The sequence below is a fragment of the Microcaecilia unicolor genome, chromosome 13 (genome assembly GCF_901765095.1).
Source record: "Microcaecilia unicolor chromosome 13, aMicUni1.1, whole genome shotgun sequence".
Taxonomy (NCBI): domain Eukaryota; kingdom Metazoa; phylum Chordata; class Amphibia; order Gymnophiona; family Siphonopidae; genus Microcaecilia; species Microcaecilia unicolor.
Genome location: NC_044043.1, coordinates 65,923,694 through 65,943,096, shown reverse-complemented (window position 1 = coordinate 65,943,096; position 19,403 = coordinate 65,923,694). Strand labels below are relative to the sequence as shown.

The 19,403-nt window shown below is 41.3% G+C and overlaps 1 protein-coding gene across 3 annotated transcripts in view; it reads left to right on the top strand.

Annotated features, from left to right (window-relative positions):
• The window catches only part of LOC115482563 (6-phosphogluconate dehydrogenase, decarboxylating), a 419,310-nt gene that overhangs the window by 56,263 nt on the left and 343,644 nt on the right, over positions 1 to 19,403 (top strand). For all 3 annotated transcript variants that reach the window (XM_030222452.1, XM_030222450.1, XM_030222451.1), the window contains exons 10-11: positions 4,551 to 4,626; positions 8,520 to 8,598. In XM_030222452.1, coding sequence (XP_030078312.1) covers positions 4,551 to 4,626; positions 8,520 to 8,598 — 155 coding nt within the window. The remainder of the gene's footprint in view (positions 1 to 4,550; positions 4,627 to 8,519; positions 8,599 to 19,403) is intronic.

Below are 19,403 nucleotides of genomic sequence, written 5' to 3'. Positions count from 1 at the left end.
GAAACATTTTACTTTCCTCTTAAATGGTACTTGTGTAATTGCATCCCTTATTTGAAGCCCAGAGGAATTGTATCTTCTTATACAGAAACCAGGCCTTGTATGGTACAGTCATTGTGTCCCCACCTTGAACTGCCTGTTCGACATGGCTTTAATGTGTTTGTACCTAAAATGTTACCCTGCCAGATATGCTGTGGCATGACAGAAGGGCAGCTCATTTGATTACAGTAAGTAACTATACAAAGCAAGTCTTTTTCAGATAAATAGAGTAGATCTAGAACTGTAAGCCTCAGGGAAGCCTTGCAAAGCAAACAAGGATCTGTATGTCTCAGTTGATAACACCCTCATCCTCCCCGTCTCATCTGCCCACAACCTCGGAGTCATCTTTGACTCCTCCCTCTCCTTCTCTGCGCATATCCAGCAGATAGCCAAGACCTGTCACTTCTTCCTCTTTAACATCAGCAAAATTCGCCCTTTCCTCTCTGAGCATACCACCCGTACTCTCGTCCACACTCTCATTACCTCTTGCCTTGACTACTGCAACCTACTCCTTACTGGCCTCCCACTTAGCCATCCATCCCCCCTTCAATCTGTTCAGTACTCTGCTGCACGTCTTATATTCCGCCAGAACTGATATACTCATATCACCCCTCTCCTCAGGTCACTTCACTGGCTTCCAATCAGATACCGCATTCAGTTCAAGCTTTTCCTTCTTATCTACAAATGCACTCAGTCTGCTGCCCCTCACTAGCTCTCTACCCTCATCTCCCCTTACATTCCCGCCCGAATCCTCCGTTCACAGGACAAATCCCTCCTCTCATTACCCTTCTCCACCACTGCCAACTCCAGGCTCCGCTCATTCTGCCTCGCCTCACCCTATGCTTGGAACAACCTTCCCGAGCCCATACGCCAAGCCCCCTCCCTGCCCGTCTTCAAGTCTTTGCTTAAAGCCCACCTCTTCAATGCTGCGTTCGGCACCTAACTCTTTCAGGAAATCCAGACTGTCCCAATTTGACTGCCCCTATCAGACTCACTGTTCATGTGTCCTTTAGATTGTAAGCTGTTTGAGCAGGGACTGTCCTTCTATGTTAAATTGTACAGCGCTGCGTAACCATTGTAGCGCTTTAGAAATGTTAAGTAGTAGTAGTATGTCTGTTGTTTTGATTCTCTTCTTGTATTCTCTTTATCTCTTGCTGTTCATGCTGCTTTACTAGGATAACTGCACCAGCAAGGTATCGTTGGAATTGGGAGAAGGGGCTTCTCTCTATCCTCTTTTAACCTTTTTGCTTAGACTCATTGGGATAATTTTATAAGAGAGTTGAACATGTAGATAATGTTTTATGTGTTCAAGTGGGTACTTAAATTTCCCAGGAGTAAGTTTGCATACAGAATAGACACAAAGTGCCTGTGAAAAAAAATTCCTATTTTATGAAATCTCCAAACCAAAAGCTATCTGTCCAAAATAACACTGTCTATTTTTCAGAAAAATTCATTTTTATTCAGCTTTAAAAAAAACACAAGAATTTTTAAATAAGCAGAACCATCAAATATATAAGGAGACTTCAGAGCTGTTAGATACAGCTTATTCATAAATTCTCCATCAGTATCACTGGGTCCAGCTTTTTTCATATATGTATTCCAGTATATCAATTGATTTCAAAAGAAAATTTTTTTTCAAAACGTTTTTACTTCACACAGTGAATACTTAATTTAGACATGATCATGTTTCAAGTATAGTCCACTCTGCTTCAGGGGGAATTCTTTCTTTCTTTCTTTCTTTCTTTCTTTCTTTCTTTCTTTCTTTCTTTCTTTCTTTCTTTCTTTCTTTCTTTCTTTCTTTCTTTCTTTCTTTCTTTCTTTCTTTCTTTCTTCCTTCCTATATTGCTGTGAAGTTGTTTACTATTCCATTGCAAAAATTACAATAAATTAAAAAAATAAAACCATTAAGGAATCAGGACGACTAGTCACAACATACCTGGACTAAACTTAAGGCGATGTTACTTCACACCACTCATGATGGTATTATTTAATTTTCCTATCTAATAAAATTCTTTCCACCCGGTCCTGGTTAAAAGAAAACATATTTAACATCCGATAAAGTAATCAAACATTTGGAGGAAAACTTCAAAAAAAGGTAGCCCCTAATGCTAAGACCCTAGCTTTTACCTGAAGAAATTGCGTTGCCTTAGAGACATCTGGAAATGTCTATTTTCTCTCCATAGTACAGGAAATCTTTCTTTCTAAAGTAATTTTGCATAATTGTATCCTTGTCTAGTTCTGAAGAAAAAGACACCAGGAAAGTGGAGCACAATGATACATCATCCTGGGAAATTTCAAACCACCAGGGAAATAGACATTAGACGTCTATGGGCCTTTACAAAATAGGCACCCAAACGAGCTCCTGGAGCTTATAGCTCGACTAGTACAAATTGTACGTTCATATTTTATAAATACCCAAGGACCAAGACCTGAATTAATAGACAATTTATAACAATCCTAACATGTATAGTAATTTTGGGACCTCAGCTGTGTCATGCGGTAGTACAGTATCTCAAGCCACCTTTTTTTTACACACTCACTTCGTCATCAGTCCTTTTTGTTTGTGTGAACATTCATGTCATTCAGTTTATAGTGAAATTTAAAAATGCTCAAATTGCATATCTTCTCAATTTGTCATCTCAAGGGGGATCTCTTATCTGACATGACACATGTTTCTCTGAATGCTTTTCAGAGAATGCCCTGAGCCAACATATTGGGAAGATATGCAATTATAAGATGAGTATTAAAAAAAAAAAATTCACAAGTGTGGGACCGCTCTGTGACGAGCTGCCCATAGATGACTGGTTTGATGAGACCTTTGATTAGCGCCGACGAAGGAGCGTCGATGCTCTTGGACCTGGAAACAACTTCATCGCTCAAAAATCATTTAACCACCATGCCCAAAGGAGTGGAGGAGTGAGTTAGGAGTGTATGCTGAAACGGAAGTCGTTTACAGCTGAACCGTGTCGGCGGTGCTACTCCTAAACCCTTAAGAGTTATCAGCTTGGAGTTTTTGGCTCCCGTGGAGGTTGCATTGAATGTCATCTGGAGGGTGCTCCAGGACCTGACGGTGGTAGAGAATGACTTTGCTTCAGATATAGTCTTGTTAATGAGCCACATGGATAATCGAATCCTTTGAGAATATACAGCAAATGAAGTTCTACTGAAGTAGGAAACAGTTAAGATTTGAAAATGATAAAAGACCAGAAAAATTTGAACAAAATGAATATTGTTACAGATGATTAATATCGAGATTGTTGTTTTCCCAGAGTTCTGGGTATGACTCCTAATGTTTTTTTTCCTCTGAAATGATTCCTCTTAGTATATTAATTCAAAAGGAGTGAAGCCTGTGAAACTGGGATTACTTTAATCAGTGGGAATTGGATTGGAGATTCAAGGGTTTGTATTGTTAAACAATTTCTTGTTTTAAAAGGGAAAAAAAATGAAATCAGGTGTATTACTTTCACTAATATTGGACAATAAGTATGTTTCCAATGAAATTGACGGACTATGCACCGTTATGGTCTTGAAGAAACCAACCAGATGATCAATGTGGAATAATGATTTAGATAAATAATAACTGGGGATAATCGGGTTAATACCACGTTTTCTTTGTTTGCTGTTGTTTAAATTGATCTCCTTGTCTTGTTTCACTCTCCCTATTTATTTTGTGGTCTAAGAAAGAGAAAGATTGTATAAAATCCATTTATCTTGTTGAGATTGTTTTCTTCTAATATTGTTTTAATGTACAATCATCTCTGTTTTACTGTTTTGCAAGTGATCCTTGTAAAATGAAAAAATTGTAAATAAATGATTAAAAAAAAATTCACAATAAATTTAATGAAATGAATGTTTCTACAAAAAAAAGGACAGATGACAAAGTGAGCGTGTAAATCATGGTGGCTTGAGATAGTTGTACCACCACATGATGTGGCCAAGGTCCCAAAAATACTATACATTGTTAGGATTGCTATTCATTCGGGTCTTGGACTTTGGGTATTTGCTTGTTGACCTGACAGGAGTTATTGAAAGCCACAGTTGTAACCAAACTGTGTCCCTGGAAACACCTGTAGGTTACTTTCAACCTGCATACTTTTAAAATGCATTTTATACTTGTATTCAGTTTTATAAGAGACCATTTTCATATGTAAAACTGGCTTCACACATGGAAAAGCTTTATAAAATGATCCCCGTGTTTTCTTGTTTGTGAAATTCCCCAGCATATAAGTGGAGTGGGATGGGATTTTTCATTTGTGTGCATATTTTAAAAAGCATGCACTTATATGCACCTGTTCTCACCAGTACCTTCATGCACTATAGCGGTCTCAGAGAAGGTGCAAAGATGTGCCTCTATAATCCCTTAGCTAATTGTACGAAAGCATATGGATTCATATGTTGTACCTATGCATGCGTTTATGTGATTGATAACCTATGCACTCAGTTATGCAAAAATGGAAATGTTGAGAGTAATTTTGTAACATTGTTTTCAGTCATGTTTTTTCTTCCTATTATAGAGTAAGAAAAAAAAGAAGACTGATTTTATTCCATATCGTGATTCTGTGCTCACTTGGCTGCTTCGTGAAAACCTAGGTAAGGTGGGACACTTAGATTTAAACCTTCTGGCACTTATGAACAATTTGTTGTATAATCATTTTTCAGTCCTCAGAAGTTCACAGGAACATAAACATAATGTCAGAAAAAAAGAGTATACGACTATGTAGTCTGCACATGCAGTCCAACAGCCCAGTATTTACTGTTCCTTCTCCCTCAGAGATCCTCTATGCTTGTCCAGTGTTGTCTTGACCTCTGATACTGTCCTTGTCTCCATCACCTTCACTGGGAGGCTGTTCAATGCATCTGTTCTCCTTTTTATTAAGAAATATCTCCTTAGATTACTCCTGATTCAACCTTCTTTCAAGCAAGCCAAACCACCACAAGGGTGGAGGTACACAAATTCCTACGAAAAGTAGAATCTGAGGAAAGGGGGAGTAGGAGGAGTAGGCTCTTGAACAACACTAGTAGGCGACGTAGATTAGGAACAATCTCTTTATTTAAATATACACTCGACTCAACACAGCCGTGTTTCGGCGCTACAGACGCCTTCTTCAGGAGTCTATGAAATCAAACCAAACAATGGTAATATAACAAACATGCAGAACAAAAGTAAAATAAATGTAGAACGTTAAATGTGTATAAACATAAATTCCATGTAGAATTAAAAAATTAATAAAAACATTTTTTATAAAAAAAACTTTTTGTAAAAAACTTATTAGTATTGCAGAAATGCTATAATATATATACACATATACATATATATACATACACATATACATATACATACACATACATATAAAATCCATACATGTAAAAATACATATACTCAAACATACATGCATATATAGTTTTCAAATATATAATAAATACTTAAATTATTAAATTATTAAAAAAATATTAGATTATATATAACATACGATAAAGGTGTTGTATATTACCAATCAAAGAAGGATGACATCTAAAAATTAGCAGAAAAAAACATCAAAATGAAGTATAACGAAAAAACTCAAAATACAGTGAAATAAATAAATAAAACACACTTACAACCAATTAGTAAATAATATATGATATATATGATGTAACCATATAAGTTAAGTATCATAGATAAACTGACCTTGTGATATATAAATATACGAATATTAAGCTCAAAGAGAATGAAAGCAAGGCTTCTGCTACAATTGTAATCCTATAGATAAAGCAGAAAACGCTCAGTTATTTATGGCAACATGGCAGGCTTAAAGAATATGTTTTAAATATATATGTATAAAAAGGGTGTATATGCATATATCATAAAATCAATGCATAAAGTTTAGTATCAAACAATATCTGCACACATCCTATCCACAAATACACCAATATTTCAAAAAAGTCTCAAAAAAATATATATAATATGGCACAAATGTTGAAAAACACTAATTTATAAAAATTAATGCATAATTTAGTGAGCACACAGGACCTCCGTTATTCTGTGCTCAGAAAGGATATAAATATGATAAAAATAAATAAATGAGTCTGTGATGCGAATACCCAAAATAGATGGTGCAGATTTTATCCTGTGCTGTTTAAAACTAACCATCATAATAGATGCAGCACCTGATGTTAAAAAATAGAAATACAAAGACAAAGAATCCACTCTTTAGATGTATAGTCGCAGGATAAGTAAACTGTAATAAAGGACTTACCACTGCCGATGCTTTTTTCCTTTATGCATCTATTTTGGGTATTCGCATCAGACTCATTTATTTATTTTTATCATATTTATATCCTTTCTGAGCACAGAATAACGGAGGTCCTGTGTGCTCACTAAATTATGCATTAATTTTTATAAATTAGTGTTTTTCAACATTTGTGCCATATTATATATTTTTTTTGAGACTTTTTTGAAATATTGGTGTATTTGTGGATGAGGATCCACCAGAGCATACACTAAAAGTGTCTCACCACCAGCTGAATCTAAACATGGCCAAGCTGCTTATCTTTCCCCTTAAACTCACCTCTCCTTTTCCCTCATTCTCTCTATCTGTGGATAACACTCTTATCCCCACTGTCTCATCAACTCTTAGCCTTGGGTCATCTTTGACTCCTCTCTCTTTCTCTGCACGTATCCAAGAGACTGCTAAAACCTGTCGTTTCTTTGTCTATAACATCTCCAACATTCATCCCTTCCTTTCTGAGCACACTACCACTCTTATCACCTCTAGCTTAGACTACTGCAACTTGCTTCTCACAGGTCTCCCACTAAGCCATCTCTCTCCCCTTCAATCTATTCAAAATTCTGCTGTACGACTTATATTCCACCAGTGTCGCTATGTTCATATTATCCCTCTCCTCAAGTCATTTCATTGGCTCCCTATCTGTTTCCACATACAGTTCAAACTCCTCTTGACTTACAAGTGCATTCACTCTGCAGCCCCTCAGTACTTCTCCACTCTTATTTCTCCCTACACTCCTCCCCAGGAACTCCTTTCATCAGGTAAATCTCTTATCTTTACCCTTCTCCTACACTGCCAACTCCAGACTCTGTTCCTTTTATCTTGCTGCACCGTATACCTGGAGTAGACTTCCTGAGTTAAGCTCTGTCTTGCTGTATTCAAATTTAGCTAAAAGTCCACCTTTTTGAGGCTGCTTTTAACTCCTAACTCCTATTCACTTGTTCAGTACCCATGTCTGTTTCAACATTCCCACCATAAGTAATTCCCTAATCCCTTGTTTGTCACATTTGCCTATCTTGATTGATTAGATTGTAAGCTCTGGCGGGCAGGGACTGTCTCTTACATGTTTAGTGAACAGTACTGCATAAGTCTAGTAGCACTATAGAAATTATAAGTAGTAGTAGTAATTTATACCTTAGAAGTATTTAAATATGTCCATCATGTTACCTGTCCTCCAGAATATATATATTTAGATATTTAAACCTGACTCCATATGCTTTATGACAAAGGTTGTTGACCATTGCTACCCTCTGGATAGGCTCCATCTGGTTTATATACTTTGGAAGACACAGTTTCCAGAACTGCATACAGTACTCCAAATGAGGTCTCACGAGAGGTTGACTTATTTAAAATACTTATAGTCAGCTGATCACAACTGTTTCTCAGCGGATTCCATCATAACATGAGAGGGGCATATTCACTTTTTACCTGCTTGACATTCCTCTCCCAGGCATCCTTATGGTTTTTGCTGTCCTTATCTACTTGTTTGGCCACCTGAGGATCATCAGATGTAATAACCCCCAGCTTTCACTCTTCTTTTGTGCATAGGAGAATTTAACCCCCTATACTGTACAACTCCTTTTTGTCTTTTGCATATCTGATGTGTGACCTTGAATATTTTGTCATTAAATCTTAGCTGCCACATTCCCTTCTCATTTCTGTACTTTCCAGAGTGTTTACCCTGTTGCAGATTTTGATATCATCTGTAAAAAGGCAAACCTTGACTACAAATCCAACTCTTTAATTTACTGTTTATCAGGTCAAACTAAATGGCCTATAATTTCCCAGCTGCTGCCTTCTTCCAGCACTCATTTTAATGGTATTTAGTTTTTGGCATTCAGGCTTAGAATCTTTGGCCTGGGAGGTTTGATTGAACACTGGTTAACCAGATATGTCTTTATAGAATATTACATATCTAACTTGAGTGGGTAAGAAATCTCCTCTAAAGTTCAGTAGATTTAAGGGAATGTTACCAGGGGCACCCAGCAAGTTTAGCTCACACTGTTTTGTCATATCTTATGGCAGTCCAAACAAAACAAAAGTCTGAAAAGCACTGGGATGTATGCAGTGGAGTGTGAGATTGTATAGATTAGAGATTTGAAGATGTGTATTTCACAGGGAAAGAGATCTGTGCCAGTCCATGCAGGACAGATAGAGGAACAGTAAAGTGATGTGACCTGATGAACACAGAGTGACTGTCATTTGATCTCTGTTTAGGTGGGAATTCCAGGACTGCGATGGTGGCTGCTCTGAGTCCAGCTGACATTAATTATGATGAGACCTTAAGCACTTTGAGGTATTTTCCCAGAGATCTGAACTTAGGTTGGGATTATTACTGCTCAGATCTTCATATGGCCCTGTTGCTCAGACTGGCACTTCTCTAGCAGTACTGGTGATCAATGAAAGCCCTGGGAGAATCTTGTTCTTTCTCTATTGTGACTTAACAGACCTGAAATTGGGTCTTGGAGCAGTGTCTTCTGCTTATTTATATAAACACTTGTGTTGCTATTTGTGCTTCTGTATTGTGCAAAGTCCTAGTTATAATCTCCAAGAACGATAGCAAGTCATCACTTCATAGGTGATGTCACCGACTGAGCCTATGGGAAAGTTTCTTTATCTTAGAATACAATTGAAATTTTTGAGTTGCTGCACTGTGCATGTGTGCCACCCCCTCAGTCTTTGTCTTTCTATGGAGCCAGTTGGATGCATGTCACAGGAGATTGCCTTAAGATAACATTTTCTCCTAAAATTTGCACTTTTTGTAATTGTTTTTTTTATTGTGTCCTGTTGCTATTTTCCGTTAGCATCTTAGTTTTTTTTTTGGTTGTTTTCAAGTTTCCTTTATTTTGGCACTTCACCCAAAATAGTCCTTGCTGAGGAACTTGGACTCCTGGTCGGGGTATTTATTAAAATTAAGGAGTTTGATTTCATAGCTGCTATTTTTCTAGACAGAATACCCCAGAAACTCGCCTTCAGTGGCTTTAAGAAGTGAACCTTGTGTTAACAGGACCTTCCCTTATGTAGCTTCCCACTATTCCAGAACATGTGGGATCATTGTGTCCATAAACCAGCAGGTGGAGATAGAGAACTAAAAACTGAGCTGAGACATATCTCTCGGCATTCAGTCTAGCTCCTCAGTATTTTCTATCTGTAGCAGGTGGATGGACACATTTTTCATCCTCTAGTTCTACGTTATTTGCTCATGGTCCAGTTGGTCAACTGGTCCTCAGTTGAGCTTTGCATATGACTTGAATCTGGAGGTCTTCAGATTCCCGTCTCTGGTGCCCCACGAATTTACTTCTTCTCTTCTTTCACCTCTCCCCCGTCTCCTGTGGAGCTCTCTTTTTCCAGTACAACAACCTTAAAAAAAAAACAGAAATGAGAAGGAGAGCATGGGACAGAGTATCTGTTCTGAGCCTTTCTGAACTGTGGTAAGACTTATTGGAACTGTGAGCTTGGGGAGCAGCTGGCAATGGTAAGTCTGACTAAAGTTTGACTCAGAACTGCTTGGAAGGCTGCAAGTTCTTCTTGGTGCAGGGGAGGGATCCAGACTCACTGCTTGGGACATGTGCTGCTCTGGCGACAGTTGGGGTGAATGGCGCATCCCATGGAGGCAGTTAAGTGGTTGTCTCACTATGGGACCCAGTGGCTAGCTCGGGGCGTTGCATTTTGTAAAAGCTAGGAATCCTGTGGGACGTAGAGGAAACGGTAGGCAGCAGCACATCTTTGAATTCGGTGTAGCATCCCAATATGCTGGGGGCTGGTGTGGGAATGGGCACCATTTTGTCAGGCCAACTGGCAGTGAGGATCAGCTTCTGGCTGATTGTGCATAGAGCACAGCCACCATTTTATAACCTCAGGGTCATTCAGCTGTATGAAGCTCTTTGTTTTCTCGAGAGTTTATATTGCTCTTACACCAGGCCTATTTACAGAAGCAGGGACAGAGTTGCTGTAGGGTGCTTCAGTTTCTCATCCCTCTACCCCTCTGGTTCCTAAGAGATGTTTAGACCTCCAGGAGTGGGCAGTTGAGGCTATCTCTGTTTCTCCTTTCTTATCTGATGTGGCCTCGGTCTGTTCAGAGGAGCCATCTTTGAAGGGGTAGTTAGAGGAGGGAGAGCTCCCTCCTGAGGGGGGGAAGATCTGAAAGTACTGAGGCTCAGTACTCTTATTTCTGAGGCACTGGCAGTGCTTTCCATTGAGGAGCCTTCTGCTTTGGCATCAGGAGTTCCATATTTGTCATGGAGGGGCTTAGATGTCTTTCTAAGTCCTTCCTGATGCATCCAGACATTCAGGACCTGATTACAGCAGCATGTGTCTCACCAGATGTGGGGCTGAGAGTGGGAAGAGCGATGGCTTACCTCTACCTGTTGGTTCTAAAGGAGAAAGTTAAATTTAGCTTCCCAGGGTGGACTCCCTTATTATGTTGGTGACTAAGAAGACCACCTTACCAGTGGAAGGGGTCATTGCCTTAAAAGACCTACAGGATAGGAAGCTAGAAGACTTGCTGAAACAAGCCTTTGAAAAGGCCTCTTTGTGCCTTCAAACGACAGTGTGCAGCTCATTCGTTTCAAGAGCATACCTGAAGTGGCATCAGCAGTTGGCAACACAAGTTGGGTGCCAAAATGCCACCTGGAAGCAGGGTTGGCCTACTTGACAGATGCTATTTATGACGTTACAGCCTGCAGTATATCTTTGGCTGTCACGGCACGTCGGCAACTCTGGTTGTGGTATTGGCCAGCAGATGCAGTGTCAAGTCACGTCTAGTTAAGCTGCCTTTTCGGGGCAAGTGGCTGTTTGGAGAAGATCTCAGTAACTTGGTGAAAGAACTGGGGGAAACTAAGTATGGCAGTTGCTGGAGGACAAGCCAAAAGCCTCTGGTCATCCATCTTCAGGGGCTCTCAATCTCGATTTTGAACAACAAACTGTACCGGCCTGGTCATCGGCAATATGGTCAGAAGCCTCTTTTTCAGGCATGCCAATCTTCCTTTCATGTGGACAGAAAGACTTCCTCTCAGTCAGCTAGATTGCCCAGTGCCTCCAGAGCTTTGCAATGATGTGAGGGTGGTCTACTCTTGTCTTCCTCTGGTGGGAAGACGTCTTCAGGAGTTTTGGGAGGAGTGGTCCAAAATTACATCAGACCAGCGAGTTCTGTATATTCTTACAGAATGTTTCAAGCTGGAGTTCTGCTCGGTTGCCCCGCTCTTCCTGCAGTCTCTTGTCAAAAGGGCACCAAGGCGGTTGAGGTACAGGCCACTGTAGATATCTTTGCTGGTGCTCCGGGCTATTATTCCAGTTCCACAGGCCAAACAGGAACAAGGTAGAAACTCCATCTGCTTTATTGTCCCAAAGAAGCAAGGCACCTTTCATCTGGTCTTTTATTTTTTATTTGTTGTTTTTGTATCCCACATTTTCCCACCAGTTTGCAGGCTCAATGTGGCTTACATTATGCTGTAATGGCGATCGTCATTTCCGGATAGAGAATTACAAGTATTGCATTAAGGCAGATAAATGGTACAATAGAATACAAAGAGTTATTGCATTGAAGTTCCTGAATGATAAAGTGAGTTATAAAATAAATTAGATAATCAAGTATAGAAAGTTAATTTCCAGCATGAGAAATACAGTGCATTTCGGCAAGAGAGATAAAGTGGTAGTGTGAGTTGGTAACTTTATTAGTGCCAACGAAGGCTATCAATCTGATGTAAAGAGTTAGTTTTCGTCTAGTTCATGTAGCGTCTAGTTATCTTTTGTTTAGGATTGGTCGTTGTGGTATGCCTTCTTGAACAGATTGGTTTTCAATAGTTTTCGGAAGATTGTTAGGTTGTGCCTTGTTTTTATGGCCTGTGATAGCACATTCCATATTTGCACGCCTATGTAGGAGAAGCTGGCTGCATATGTGGACTTATATTTAAGTCCTTTGCAGCTGGGGTAGGGAAGATTCAAGAATGAGCGTGCTGATCTTTTAGTGTTTTTAGTTGGCAGGTCTATGAGGTCCAACATATAGGTCGGGGCTTCACCATGCACGATTTTGTGGACCAGGGTGCAAACTTTGAACGCAATTCGTTCTTTTAGTGGGAGCCAGTGTAGTTTTTCTCTTAGGGGTTTGACGCTTTCGTATTTCGTTTTTCCAAATATAAGTCTGGGTGCTGTGTTTTGGGCAGTTTGGAGTTTCTTGATGATTTGTTCTTTGCATCCGGCATAGATGGCATTGCAGTAATCTCGGTGACTTAGCACCATTGATTGTACCAGGCTGTGGAATATATCCCTTGGGAAGAAAGGTTTTATTCTTTTGAGTTTCCACATTGAGTGGAACATTTTCTTTGCTGTATTTTTCGCATAGCTTTCAAATGTGAGATTTCGATCAATTGTAACTCCAAGAATTTTCAGACTGTCTGATACAGGAAGGGTGTAGTCTGGAGTGTTTATGGTGGTGGATTTGTTCGTGTTACATTGTGAGGAGAGAATGAGACATTGTGTCTTTTCAGCGTTGAGCTTTAGTTGGAATGCATCCGTCCATGAATTCATTATTTGGAGACTTTGTTTGATTTCATTTGTGATTTCAGTTAGATCGTGTTTAAACGGGATGTAGATCGTGACATCGTTCGTAGATGTACGGGTTAAGTCCTTGGTTGGGTAGTGATTTGGCTAGAGGTGTCATCATTAGGTTGAAAAGGATCAGTGAGAGCGGTGATCCTTGGGGGTACTCCACATTCAGGTTTCCATGGTAATGATGTTTTTGAATTTGATATCACTTCATATGTTCTTGCAGTTAGGAAGCCATTAATCCATCTAAGTACGTTTCCTCTGATCCCGAAGTAATCTAGGATGTTCGATAGTATTTGGTGGCTGACCATGTCAAATGCACTGGACATGTCGAATTGTAGGAGAAGTACACTATTGCCAGTTGCAATTTGTTTGAATTTGGTTAGGAGGGTGATTAATATTGTTTCGGTGCAGTGGTTGGATCGAAATCCTGATTGTGAGTCATGTAATATTGAAAATTTGTTTAAGTAGTCAGTAAGTTGTTTGGTTACCATACTTTCCATTAGTTTGACTATCAGAGGGATGGATGCTACTGGGCGTTAGTTGGATGTGTCACTTGTTTTTTTCTTTAAGTCTTTGGGTATAGGGGTTAGTAGTATGTTTCCTTTGTCCTTGGGGAAGAGTCCATGTTGTAGCATGTAGTTCAGATGTGATGTAAGATCTGTTATGAAGCATTTCGGGGCAAATTTTATTAGGTTGTTGGGACATATATCCAGTTTGCAGTGGGATTTGGCGCATTTGTTGATTGCTTGAGTGACGGTTTCTTCGGTTAGAAGAGCGAAGTTTGTCCAAGTTCAGTCTGCTGGGTATTCATCGGGAATTGAGTCTAGGCAATCAATGAATTTTTCGTGATCGGTGGTATTGAGTGGTAGCGTGGATTGTAGCTTTATAATTTTCTCATTGAAGTATTCAGCAAGTTATCTGCTGAAGGGGTGTCTGTGCTGGTTGTGGTGACCGGTGTGGTGTCTAGTAGTTTGTTCACGAGTTGATATAGTTTATGTGTGTCTTTGTAGACTGGCCCTATTTTGGTTTTGTAGTATGTTCTTTTTGTTTGTCTTGTTGTATATTTATATTTTCTTTGCATTTCTTTCCATGAGTTGTGTGTGCTCATCTTTCACTTTTCTCCATATTCGTTCGAGTCTCCTAACTTGTGTTTTTAGTTTTTTCAGTTCTTCGTTGAACCAAGGTATCGAGATGTGTCTTCGTGTGGTTCTTGTTTGTAATGGTGCAATTTTGTCTAATATGCTCCTGCATCTGTCGTCCCAATTTAGGAGATAATGTTTGGAGTCTGTGCTATCCATTCATTTTTGTAGATCTGTTGCCAGAATGTTACAGGGTCAATTTGGCCTCTCGTGGTGTATGTTAAGCGTTCTTGCCTTTTTTTCACCACTGTAGAGTTTAATTTGTGGTGGTCTGATCATGGTATGTCTGTCCATTTTGTATCTGTTAATATAAGGTTTAAGTCTGAGGATAGTTTGTATGTGATGAGGCCAATTGTGTGCCTTTTGTCATGAGTAGCTTGCATGTTAGGCCAGCTGAGGTTCCTTAGTTGGAGGAAGTCCTTGCATTCACGTACATTGGTTGCGTTAGGGTCTTCTAGGTGTAGGTTTATGTCAGGTAGTAGGCTATTCACTGTGTGCAGGGTTATTATTACACTGTGTGGGTGAAGATGGAACAGGTATCACTAATATGTTTGGCTTAGAGGAACGCACGACTAGTGGGTCATGTGTAGGTTGTCTTTATCAGTCATTTCTTTATGTGCGTAAGAAAAATTTTTACTTTAGGAGGTCCACCACTTTGGACCCTGGCACATGGCTAGATACAACTCCATGAGGTTGAACCAACATAGTAACAGATTTAGCAAAGAGAAGTCTTGCCTTACTAGATTTCTTGAACATATACAGTGGGGGAAATAAGTATTTGATCCCTTGCTGATTTTGTAAGTTTGCCCACTGACAAAGACATGAGCAGCCCATAATTGAAGGGTAGGTTATTGGTAACAGTGAGAGATAGCACATCACAAATTAAATCCGGAAAATCACATTGTGGAAAGTATATGAATTTATTTGCATTCTGCAGAGGGAAATAAGTATTTGATCCCTCTGGCAAACAAGACCTAATACTTGGTGGCAAAACCCTTGTTGGCAAGCACAGCGGTCAGACGTCTTCTGTAGTTGATGATGAGGTTTGCACACATGTCAGGAGGAATTTTGGTCCACTCCTCTTTGCAGATCATCTCTAAATCATTAAAAGTTCTGGGCTGTCGCTTGGCAACTCGCAGCTTCAGCTCCCTCCATAAGTTTTCAATGGGATTAAGGTCTGGTGACTGGCTAGGCCACTCCATGACCCTAATGTGCTTCTTCCTGAGCCACTCCTTTGTTGCCTTGGCTGTATGTTTTGGGTCATTGTCGTGCTGGAAGACCCAGCCACGACCCATTTTTAAGGCCCTGGCGGAGGGAAGGAGGTTGTCACTCAGAATTGTACGGTACATGGCCCCATCCATTCTCCCATTGATGCGGGTGAAGTAGTCCTGTGCCCTTAGCAGAGAAACACCCCCAAAACATAACATTTCCACCTCCATGCTTGACAGTGGGGACGGTGTTCTTTGGGTCATAGGCAGCATTTCTCTTCCTCCAAACACGGCGAGTTGAGTTCATGCCAAAGAGCTCAATTTTTGTCTCATCTGACCACAGCACCTTCTCCCAATCACTCTCGGCATCATCCAGGTGTTCACTGGCAAACTTCAGACGGGCCGTCACATGTGCCTTCCGGAGCAGGGGGACCTTGCGGGCACTGCAGGATTGCAATCCGTTATGTCGTAATGTGTTACCAATGGTTTTCGTGGTGACAGTGGTCCCAGCTGCCTTGAGATCATTGACAAGTTCCCCCCTTGTAGTTGTAGGCTGATTTCTAACCTTCCTCATGATCAAGGATACCCCACGAGGAGAGATTTTGCGTGGAGCCCCAGATCTTTGTCGATTGACAGTCATTTTGTACTTCTTCCATTTTCTTACTATGGCACCAACAGTTGTCTCCTTCTCGCCCAGCGTCTTACTGATGGTTTTGTAGCCCATTCCAGCCTTGTGCAGGTGTATGATCTTGTCCCTGACATCCTTAGACAGCTCCTTGCTCTTGGCCATTTTGTAGAGGTTAGAGTCTGACTGATTCACTGAGTCTGTGGACAGGTGTCTTTCATACAGGTGACCATTGCCGACAGCTGTCTGTCATGCAGGTAACGAGTTGATTTTGAGCATCTACCTGGTCTGTAGGGGCCAGATCTCTTACTGGTTGGTGGGGGATCAAATACTTATTTCCCTCTGCAGAATGCAAATAAATTCATATACTTTCCACAATGTGATTTTCCGGATTTAATTTGTGATGTGCTATCTCTCACTGTTACCAATAACCTACCCTTCAATTATGGGCTGCTCATGTCTTTGTCAGTGGGCAAACTTACAAAATCAGCAAGGGATCAAATACTTATTTCCCCCACTGTAGGTAAACATAAGGGTGAGAGATTTGATAGCGCTGTATCTGGATTTTCAGACAATGTTTAGCAAAGTACCTTGCATTTGGGTTTCCAGAAAATGTTTAGCAAAGTCCCTTCACTGCTTTCTGGGTGCTGTCTGTTAGGCCCGGGCCATGCCTTGCTGCACTTTCTTCTAGTCGTTCGTTGCAAGACTGTACAGCTTGGCCACATTCTCCGGACTTGGTGCTTGGTAGCGCATGTATTTGTGATTCCATCCGGTCGGGGGTCGGCTGTTTCTCCTTCCTTGGTGCTTTCGGCTCGGAGCTCCCGTGGGCAGCCGCATTGTGTGCTGGTCTGGGCCAGCCGCCGACCACCCATTATACCCTGGCTGTGATCTCCCAGTAGGTTGTTACCACGGTGTTGTGGCGGCTCCGGCAGGGTGAGTTCACGGTTAGCCCTCGGCGTTCAGCAGCTGCCTCCTGATTCAGCAGCGTCCAAGGTGGCAATGGTCACCCTTGGCTCTTGGCAACTGCCTGCCTCGGCAGGACGTCCACGTGGGGTACTGGTCTGCCCTCGTTACCGTTCGGCGGCAGCTGCTCGCATCAGCAGTAGATGAGGCAAGTACTCGGCAAGGCGTCTGTGGAGGGTGCCGGTCTGCCCTTGTACTCGCTCTACCCTCGGGATGAGTACTCCTATGAGGGCTCCGTGGGGCTCTTATCACTTTCGGTGAGTCGCTCGCGGAGGCTCCGGTTCACCCTTGAATTCTTCTCTCTTACAAAGTAAAAAATCCCCACGTGAAGCCGATTGACCCTCACTTTAGGTCGATTTCCAACATGGGTCGTCTGAGCTGGTGGTTATGAGCCCTCTAGGCAGCGGCCATCTTCTGCACATCTTGTCTTAGATCTCAAAGGTCTAAACCGCTGCCTCCAAGTGTCTCGATTTGACATGGAGACACTAAGAGCAACCTTGGTTCAAGCGGGGAGACGTATACCCATGTGGCTGCCACATCAGAGGTTTCTACATTTACAGTGCTGGGCTGTCACTTCTAGTTCAGGGCTTTGCCCTCCCGTCTCACCACGGTTCCAAGAATGTGTACCAAGGTTATGGTGGTGGTGGTGTCCTTCCTTCTGTGCCAGGGAATCAGAGATCACCTTATCTCAATGACTGGCTCATTCATGTGTAAATAGGCTCAAAGTGGCTTACATAGTTTCGGAGAGGTGGTTACAGACTCCGGTGTGAACAAATACAGTATAGGGGTACTATTACAGTGACAAGTACAGTAAAGAAATATCAGTAAATAGTTTGGAGTGATTCAGACAAAATGTTAGGGTGTGATCATGCGTCGGGGTTGAAAACTGTTTCCTGATTAAAATGCCATATTTCATTATTCGGTGTTTATGTCAGATACTGTGGGGTATGCCTTCTTGAACAGGTGAGTTTTTAGGTTTTTTTTTCGGAATTCCAGATGATTATTTGTAGATTTCAGGTGTCTTGGTAGAGAATTCCAGAGCTGTGTGCATATGTAAGAGGAACTTCTGCAGTCATTGGGTTGGGTGATCAATTTTAAGAATAGCAGACTAACTTCATCGCACAAGTTCTATTTGACACAGCACAGGAGAGGATCTTCCTCATGGAACGCAAGAAGTCAAAGCTGGTTCAACAGATTCGTCTTCTCCTCAGTCAAGGCAGGCCCAAGATCTGGGACTACATCCAGGTTCTGGGGTCAATAACAGCGGCAATGGAAGTGGTGCCATTGGCAATGGCTCATATGTGGCCATTAAAGGAATCTTCTTTCAGCTGCTAGTGTTCGGTTTCACAGAAGTATGACCTTCATCTTCCTTGGATGCTAATTGCCTGATGGATTATTTAGTGTTGGTTGTTGTCCAGGAATTTGACCGTCTGAGCTCCCTTTCCCAATAACACAATGGGAGGTGGCGACAATGGATGCTAGCAAATCGGGTAAGGGACAAGTTCCTTCTGCCACAGGGCACCTGGATGGAACAGGATCTTTGTGGTTGATAATCATTTGGAGCTCAGGGAAGTGCAAAATGCCTTAGGTGACTTTGCTCCCTTTCTGGCAGGTCTACGTTTTTTTTTTTCGACATTGCAACAGTGGTGGCTTATATCAGCAAGCAAGATGGGAACCACAGCTGTCCGATGGCGGTGGAGATGGCCTTCCTCTTGTGTTGGATGGAGAAAAATCTTCTCTGCTTGCCAGTAACTCACATCACGGGGTCCTTGAATGTGGAGGCACACTTTCTCAGCAGGCACTCCTTGGACCTGGGAGAATGAGAACTATCCATCCAGGGGTTTCAGCTGATAGTGGACCGATGGGGTTCTCCACTTCTGGACTTGATGATGACGAAAGGGAACGCCAAATGCCCAAGTTTTTCAGCAGTTGTTGGAAAAAAAAACTTAGAGGGGCAACTGAGAGGGTAAAAACTGTACAACAGGCGTGGATGCTGTTCAAAAGTACCATCCTAGAGGCCCAGGCAAAACATATTCCGCGAATTACAAAAGAAAGATGGAAGTCCAAAAGACAGCCAGCGTGGTTGAAAAGTGAAGTGAAGGAAGCTATTAGGGCTAAAAGAAACGCCTTCAGAAAATGGAAGAAGGAACCATCTGAAAATAACAAGAAGCAACATAAGGAGTGTCAAAGCAAATGCAAGGCGCAGATAAAGAAGGCCAAGAGGGATTATGAAAAAAAGATAGCATTAGAGGCAAAAAAAACATAGTAAAATTTTTTTTCGCTATATTAAAAGCAGGAAGCCAGCAAGAGAATCGGTTGGGCCGCCGGACGACCGAGGGGTAAAAGGGGCAATCAAGGAAAATAAAGACGTAGCTGAGAGATTGAATGAATTCTTTGCTTCAGTCTTACCCGAGGAAGATTTGGGTGGGATACCGGTGTTGGAAATGGTATTTCAAGCGGACGAGTCAGAGAAACTTACTGAATTCACAGTAAACCTGGAGGACGTAATGGGGCAGTTCAGCAAACTGAAGAGTTGCAAATCTCCTGGACTGGATGGTATACATCCTAGAGTACTGATAGAACTGAAAAATGAGCTTGCAGAGCTTCTATTAGTGATATG